This window comes from Coregonus lavaretus, assembly GCF_964263955.1.
Source record: "Coregonus lavaretus genome assembly, chromosome: 13".
In the NCBI taxonomy this organism is placed as follows: Eukaryota; Metazoa; Chordata; class Actinopteri; order Salmoniformes; family Salmonidae; genus Coregonus; species Coregonus lavaretus.
This window is the reverse complement of record NC_140000.1, coordinates 49,198,647-49,207,308: the sequence shown is the minus strand read 5'-3', so window position 1 is coordinate 49,207,308 and position 8,662 is coordinate 49,198,647. Positions and strand designations below refer to the sequence as shown.

At 43.8% G+C, this 8,662-nt stretch overlaps 1 protein-coding gene across 1 annotated transcript; it reads left to right on the top strand.

Moving 5' to 3' along the window:
* The first annotated feature begins 660 nt into the window (after positions 1-660).
* Positions 661-6,578, top strand: LOC311139675 (tripartite motif-containing protein 16-like protein). The gene is made up of 7 exons (XM_084174596.1): positions 661-1,250; positions 1,868-1,963; positions 2,440-2,673; positions 2,916-3,075; positions 3,180-3,224; positions 4,977-5,039; positions 5,135-6,578. The coding sequence occupies exons 1-7, from the start codon at positions 930-932 to the stop codon at positions 5,650-5,652; spliced, it is 1,437 nt and encodes a 478-aa protein (XP_084030722.1). The 5' UTR covers positions 661-929; the 3' UTR covers positions 5,653-6,578.
* The last annotated feature ends 2,084 nt before the right edge of the window (positions 6,579-8,662 follow it).

The following is an 8,662-nucleotide window of genomic DNA, read 5'->3' as shown; positions in this document are numbered from 1 at the left end:
GCCCGGCCACCTCCCAGTCCCACCTTTCAACTGCATCTCTTTGGCGCGTTGGAACGTCATCCCCGGCAAACCTCAGATCCATTTAGGCCTATAGATGGCTTCTCTGGGTTTTTTTTTTGGCTCTTAACCAGACTACTTATTATGTTTTCCATGATTGTCATTGAGTGGATGTAAGTGACAAATCAGTGTTTCGCGCTATCCATACATGACAACCGCACAGACACTCACGAACTACTCTAGACAAACGGGTTGCCTGCCACTATTTTACCAATGGGCAGATTCGATTATGCTGAGCCGCGGGGCACCGGGCACAGGCCCGTCATGTCATCGGGCGAAAGCGGGGAGGGAGGCGCTCCCTTCTCAAATCGAACAGTAATCTGCGCCACTCGGTCATTTTGTCAACGAGGCATCGTCCAGGAACATAAACATAAAATATCTCTTATCTATAAAAATGTTAGAATTTTCTTAACTAGTTTTAATTGGGAAGGCATGCACATAAAGCGTTTTTATCAAAAGCAATCCCTTTTCCATGGGGAAACACAGAATCCAAGTAATTACTATACGTACTTAATTAGCCCTACGTCACTTTTGTTTTGAGCCGACTTCGCCCTTGGCTTTGAACGGGGCAACTGATTCACGCCCGTGAGGCAGCCCGGTTCCAATTCGAATGCAATTAACTTTCAGCCGAAGCAAAACACGCATACACGGGCGCCCGGGCGGGATTAATCCAACCCCCTCAATGTTTCGGCACAAGTCTGGGATTTCCGAGACTACACACGACCCAACCCAACCAGGAAGTGTAAACACTTTTCATGTATCAGCAGCGCCTGACATAGCCCTTCTCTCCGACTCCTCAGCATTCACAGCTCTCGGGACTCTGATACTATTTTGCTCAGTTGGTTGGTGTGTGCACCAGAATAGTCGAGGCCATGGACTCGATCAGTTGTTCGATCTGCCTGGATCTACTGAAGGATCCAGTGACTATTCCCTGTGGACACAGCTACTGTAAAGGCTGTATCAAGGGATATTGGAGTCTTGATGACCAAAAGGGAATTCACAGCTGCCCCCAGTGCCGACAAACCTTCACCCCAAGACCTGCTCTGAACAGAAACATTCTGCTGGCTGAGTTGGTAGAGAAATTGAAGACAGATTTCAAAACGGTTCCCTCTGCTCCTTGTTTCCCTGGACCTGAAGATGTGAAGTATGACGATGATGACTCAGCTGCAGCAGCAGAGAGGACTGAGAAGCAGGTAGGCATAAGGATCTGGAACATTATACTGACATCTATAATGTATTATACTTAGAGATCAGCTTCATTACTGCTGACTGTTTTGCCAGAAACTGGAAGAGCAGGAAATTCCAGCCAACTCCAAAATTTAGCTGTTTCAGTGACACACTCTGGTTTCAGTGTCACAATCCACAATTAGGTTCTTATTTGTAAGTTCTCTTTTCTGCTTTCAAAAAGACTGATGATAGATTCAAAAACCAACTCTGTTAGACAAAATAGGCTGTCACAACAAAATCACTTTAAAACAAACTAAGGAATTGATTCAATATTTTTTTAAGGATGGAGTAGATTACAGTCAACAGCAGGATGGGCCAGATAACATCCAGACAGTAACCTCAAAAGTCAAAGGTCATACATTTACATATACTGCAGAGGCATGAACTCTGAACTATCGTAACCTTTTTGTCTTGAAGGCACTCATTTATCAGCTATAAGTTATTTGTTTAGCATAATCATACAATTTTGTTGCCATATGACAAGTGTAGTTCAATAACTATTTCCCCACTAAAAAACAAAGCTTGGTCTATTATGAAAACTGTTGTCATTTTGGTAATCATTTGAAAATGTTATTCTCTACAGGGGCAGTTGAGGGGGAAACGGCAGCAAGTCGGGCTGAGAATCTGTGTGAGAGAGAAGGAGATGCAGGACGTAAGACAGGCGGTGATGTCCCATTCAGTGAGTATTTATTAACCGTTTAGAGTATGTACATTTATTTTGAAGAAAGTTACGTATTATTCCTAAACTAAAACCAGGGAGGAGCCTAATACCACTGGGACACACTATAGGGAACAGACAGATTGTCTGGGGTCTAGGCATAGAGAATGATAGAGGCCTCTAGTGGCCAAAAGGCTGCATTAGCATGGGCAGTGCCATTGGAGGGCTTCCACCATTTTAATGTAGTCAACTGGGTGGGCCTTCCAACTTCATTGGCTGATCCCTCCTGGTGACCTTGTTGGAGTCGTGTGAGGAAGAAAATGCACTGCTTCAAAATGGAGATCGCCTCAATAGCACTGCCCATGCTGTCACGGACGCTAAAGTGACACAGATGCAAAGAGGAGTCCTCTATCTATCTCTATGGGTCTAGGTGAGAGCAGAGTGAATGTGCTGGTTAAAATGGCCCCCCTTCCTTATCTATTATTCTCTCGTAAAAGCTTTCTGCTCAGGCAGCAGTGGAGCACTGTGAGCTGGTCTTTGATGAGCTGATCCACTCCATTGAGAGAAGGCGCTGTGAGGTGAAGGAGCTGATCAGCGTCCAACAGAGGGCGTCAGTAAGCCAGGCTGAAGGACTCCTGGAGCGACTGGAGCAGGAGATGGCTGAGCTGAAGAGGAGAGACAAGGAGCTGGAGCAGCTCGCACACACTGAGGATAACATTCATTTCCTCAAGGTGACATCACTCTTTCTATCCACAGTGGCAGGGTGGTGTTCAGAGCTAGGCACGAAACTACCTGAGCTTGTTCAATAAGAACGTTTATTTTTGTTTCATAATATGTTCCCTGTTTGTGCCCATCGAACATGACCCAGGATTCCTTACTTCTACACAACATATAACCTTTGAGCTCCAGAATTCGTCATATTTTCTTATTGTCTATTCTTCCTCTCTCTCTCTCGCTCTCTCTCATACTCTAGACTTTCCAGTCTCTTTGTGTGGCTCCTGGATCTGAGCTCTTACCCTCTATCACTGCCAACCAACACTTCTCCTTTGAGGAAGTGAAGAGTTCCATCACTGGAATGATGGAGCGACTGGAGGATGTATTGAAGGAGGAAATGGTCGAGATACCTGGAAAAGGTAAATGTTACAGATATAGTGAAGATAAAATATTTGGTTAACTTTCTGTTAAATTCTTCTTGATTATAAATGAATACATCCATTTGTCTGCTTACCCTGGACAGTAATGGCTGTCTCCGAAGTCTATGTCCTCAGCCCAAGACCAGAATGTGAGTAATACACTCACGTTATGAGTGAATATTTCATCTTGGTTTAATTTTGTATATACAGTGAGGGAAATAAGTATTTGATCCCCTGCTGATTTTGTACGTTTGCCCACTGACAAAGACATGATCAGTCTATAATTTTAATGGTAAGTTTATCTGAACAGTGAGAGACAGAATAACAACAAAAAAATCCAGAAAAACGCATGTCAAAAATTTTATAAATTGATTTGCATTTTAATGAGGGAAATAAGTATTTGACCCCTCTGCAAAACATGACTTAGTACTTGGTGGCAAAACCCTTGTTGGCAATCACAGAGGTCAGATGTTTCTTGTAGTTGGCCACCAGGTTTGCACACATCTCAGGAGGGATTTTGTCCCACTCCTCTTTGCAGATCTTCTCTAAGTCATTAAGGTTTCGAGGCTGACGTTTGGCAACTCGAACCTTCAGCTCCCTCTACAGATTTTCTATGGGATTAAGGTCTGGAGACTGGCTAGGCCACTCCAGGACCTTAATGTGCTTCTTCTTGAGCCACTCCTTTGTTGCCTTGGCCGTGTGTTTTGGGTCATTGTCATGCTGGAATACCCATCCACAACCCATTTTCAATGCCCTGGCTGAAGGAAGGAGGTTCTCACCCAAGATTTGACGATACATGGCCCCGTCCATTGTCCCTTTGATGCAGTGAAGTTGTCCTGTCCCCTTAGCAGAAAAAACCTCCAAAGCATAATGTTTCCATCTCCATGTTTGACGGTGGGGATGGTGTTCTCGGGGTCATAGGCAGCATTCCTCCTCCTCCAAATACGGCGAGTTGAGTTGATGCCAAAGAGCTCAATTTCGGTCATCTGACCACAACACTTTCACCCAGTTCTCCTCTGAATCATTCAGATGTTCATTGGCAAACTTCAGATGGGCATGTATATGCGCTTTCTTGAGCAGGGGGACCTTGAGTGCGCTGCAGGATTTCAGTCCTTCACGGCGTAGTGTGTTACCAATTGCTTTCTTGGTGACTATGGTCCCAGCTGCCTTGAGATCATTGACAAGATCCTCCCGTGTAGTTCTGGGCTGATTCCTCACCGTTCTCATGATCATTGCAACTCCACGAGGTGAGATCTTGCATGGAGCCCCAGGCCGAGGGAGATTGACAGTTATTTTGTGTTTCTTCCATTTGCGAATAATCGCACCAACTGTTGTCACCTTCTCACCAAGCTACTTGGCGATGGTCTTGTAGCCCATTCCAGCCTTGTGTAGGTCTACAATCTTGTCCCTGACATCCTTGGAGAGTTCTTTGGTCTTGGCCATGGTGGAGAGTTTGGAATCTGATTGATTGATTGCTTCTGTGGACAGGTGTCTTTTATACAGGTAACAAACTGAGATTAAGAGCACTCCCTTTAAGAGTGTGCTCCTAATCTCAGCTCGTTACCTGTATAAAAGACACCTGGGAGCCAGAAATCTTTCTGATTGAGAGGGGGTCAAATACTTATTTCCCTCATTAAAATGCAAATCAATTTATAACATTTTTGACATGCGTTTTTCTGGATTTTTTTGTTGTTATTCTGTCTCTCACTGTTCAAATTAACCTACCATTAAAATTATAGACTGATCATTTCTTTGTCAGTGGGCAAACATACAAAATCAGCAGGGGATCAAATACTTTTTTCCCTCACTGTATTTGTCTAGAATGCTTCTTAATTAAACATGAATTAATCAATCTATTAATTAAACATGAATTAATCAATGTATCTCCCTACTCTATATAGTAACTGCTGCCGCTGAAGAACATTTTCATCATGAGCCCAAGACCAGAGAGGAGTTCCTGGAGAGTAAGTAATACCGTCACACACACACACACACACACACACACATACACACACCTATATCACAAATGCACATTTCACCTATTTTTTCACTTTCTTAGACTACTGCCATCTAACGTTGGATCCCAACTCGGCATATCAACACCTGTGTCTGTCTGAGTTCAACAGAGAAGTGTCATGGAGTGACAAGGCTCTGTCTTATTCTGACCATCCAGACAGATTCACAGACCACTACCAGGTGTTGTGTAAAGAGGATCTGTCTGGAACCCGCTACTGTGAGGTGGAGAGGAGGGGGGAATGTGAGGTAGCCATCACATACAGAAGCATCAGAAGGAAGGGCGGATTGGAATGTTGCTTTGGATCCAATGATCAGTCCTGGAGTTTGGTGTGTCGTAATTCCAGTTGTTCCTACTGGCACAATAAGAATAGGACCGATATCCCTGTCCCCTGCTCCACAAGAGTAGGAGTGTATCTGGACAGCAGGTCAGGGACTCTGGCCTTCTACAGCGTCTCGGATAAAATGACCCTCCTCCACAGAGTCCAGACCACATTCACTGAGGACCTCTGTGCTGGGTTTTGGGTTGGTCCTGGTTGTGGATCATCTGTGGCTCTGTGTTGACTGAACGTCATAGAATAAAGTGTATTTCAAATCAAATTGTATTTGTCACATGCGCCGAATACAACAGGTGTAGACTTTACCGTGGTTACTTACGAGCCCTTTCCCAACAATGCATAGTTAAAAAGTAAGAAAAAAAATACATTAGCAAATAGGGGAAAAAATGAAGGAAATAGTAACACAATAAAATAACAATAACGAGGCTATATACAAGGAGTCAATGTGCAGGGGTATGAGGTAGTTGAGGTAATATGTACATGGAGTTAGGGGTAAAGTGACTAGGCAATCAGGATAGATAATAAACAGAGTAGCTGCAGTGTATGTGAAGAGTGTGAAAATGTGTGTGTGTGAGTGTGTGGCGTCAATATGCATATGTGTGTGTGTGTGTGTGTGTGTGTTGGAGTGTCAGTGTAGTGTGTGTGAGTGTGTGGGTGGAGTCCAGTGAGTGTGTATAGAGCCAGTGCTCTATGCACAAATGGGTCAATGCAAATAGTCCGGGTAGCCATCTGATTAACTGTTCAGCAGTCTTATGGCTTGGGGCTAGAAGCTGTTCAGGAGCCCTTTGGTCCCAGACAGTCTATGACTTGGGTGGCTGGAGTCTTTTAAAATGTTTAGGGCCTTCCTCTGATACCGCCTGGTATAGAGGTCCTGGAAGGCAGGGAGCTCGGCCCCAGTGAAAATAGTGAGGAAATATAAGACCGATCACTTGGGAAAGTTGATTTGCTTAAAATCGTGACCCGGATGACAGGAGTTGACACATCATTTAGGTGTCCCGCTGCGAAGCCGTTTGATTCCAGCTTTACTACTGGGGAGGGTTGGGGCCATTGTTTTAACGATTAAAAGACAAGGTAAAATAATACATTAAATAAATCATTTTTGTTTGGAGTATCATTTCTAACTTGATAAAATAAAGAACAACACTAAAGTTCCTGAGGGGTGGTTAGAGTTAGTATTGGGAGTTATTGTTTTGTTACGTGAGAAAAACCAGGAGATGGAATTTGGATGATTGATGTGTCCCGTGTAGCTCAGTTGGTAGAGCATGGCGTTTGCAACGCCAGGGTTGTGGGTTCGATTCCCACGGGGGGCCAGTATGAAAATGTATGCACTCACTAACTGTAAGTCGCTCTGGATAAGAGCTTCTGCTAAATGACATAAATGTAAAATGTGGGGAAAAGTTCTAGATCCATTTACACTGTTGTAGTGTTTCCCCTTGACCCTTTTCCATCCCCTGTGTTTTTGTCTTGGTTTGGTTCAATCAATCAATCAAATGTTTTTATAAAGCCCTTTTTACATCAGCAGATGTCACAAAGTGCTATACAGAAACCCAGCCTAAAACCCCAAACAGCAAGCAATGCAGATGTAGAAGCATCTGGAAAATAAATTTGCTACTTGCCTATTAAAAAAAATAGATATTTTATTTTATCCAATTGAATAAAGTTAACATTTGTGACCATTTTACCATGTTCAATGTATTTTATTTTTAAACAGGCAACCAATAGATGCCAAAGCTGACAGTACAGAGGATCTTCTGTAAAATAGATCTAATGAAATTGTAGGAGGACAGATGAAGATTAGAGTGGGGCTCTGTCTCTGCTGCTTTCCCAAGGTGGTTTCAGTCTCATGTCCATAGTCCCTGGACAGTCATGTGCCTATGCAGCAGTAGCTACCTCTTGACTTTCATGCATCTAAGCAGTGATAACACTGTTGTGGCTGTGTAGAGTAGCTGCAGTGCGGTACTGCTGGAGGGGGGAGGCGCAGGGGGGCTGAGGGCCAAGGAACATCATGCCTCCTACACAGGGCTGACACACAAAACACAAAGCAACCATATGTTTACTCTACTCTGGGTAATGGTCATCCGACTTGGCACGTACTGGTTGAATCAACGTTGTTTCCACGTCATTTCAATGAAATAAACATTGAATTGATGTCTGTGTCCAGTGGGATGTTAGTTAGCCGGTATGAAAATGTATGCACTCACTAACTGTAAATCGCTCTGGATAAGAGTGTCTGCTAAATGACTAAAATGTAAATGTAATGTTACTAACACTGACTTTGAATAGCCCCCTTGCTGAATCATCTAAAGTTTCTCTATTCACAAAATGACCGGTTACATTGTTCAGTGTCAGCAGCAAGAACATAGCATGTGTAATATCAACATACCCCTGCTGATCGAACAGGCCCTCCCCCCACTCCAGTCCTCTGGGAACGTAGGGTGGCAGGTCTTCTGGCCTGGACACCGGCTGCATGTGATGGTACACACACAGTTTGACTTTGAGAACCATACTATGATACACTTAGCTCTCAAGTTCAATGTGTCACACATTCTAAATTAAATTAAGGAATCAGGGGGAAAAAAAGTGATTCAATTCCATGACGGAATAAGATTTCTGACTTGAACTATGGAGGTCTGTACCGGTGTGTGGCCTTGCAGGGTTGCTCTGGGGCTGGGCCCGGAAGTCTAGCAGAGCACAGGGGGAGCAGAAAGGATGGGTTATGGATGAAGGGTTCTGGGTCCATGGACTGTGGCATACCCTAAAGACATGCTTCTTCCTGTAGGAAAATCAAACCACTTGCATTAAAGAAATAGTATCACTTTATGTGATACTTCAATCAATTCTTGTTCTAATGGTACCTCAACAGAGCATGACTTGAATGTTGCATTTGAAAACACAGATTACCTTTTAATCAGAAGAAAGGGTGTGTTGTCAGGGCAGTTGATCTCTGTAGCAGGGATGCTTGCCTCTTCACAGGACAAAGTGTCCTCTCTGCAGCTCTCCACTTTCTCATCAGGCTCAGCCCAGGCCTGGTGTGGCTTTATCCCAGTACAGCGTGCAGGTGTGTACCATGCTATGGCCTAGCCACCCACCAGAGTATGCAGATCATCACATGTTATGTATACAGCACATTCAATGCAAACATACAAGTAATAGCATATCGAGAGACTTGTAGGAAATGTCTTTTTTAGATGAATGATGCGATAAAGGGGTAAATAATGTAGTCCTGGATCAATTAT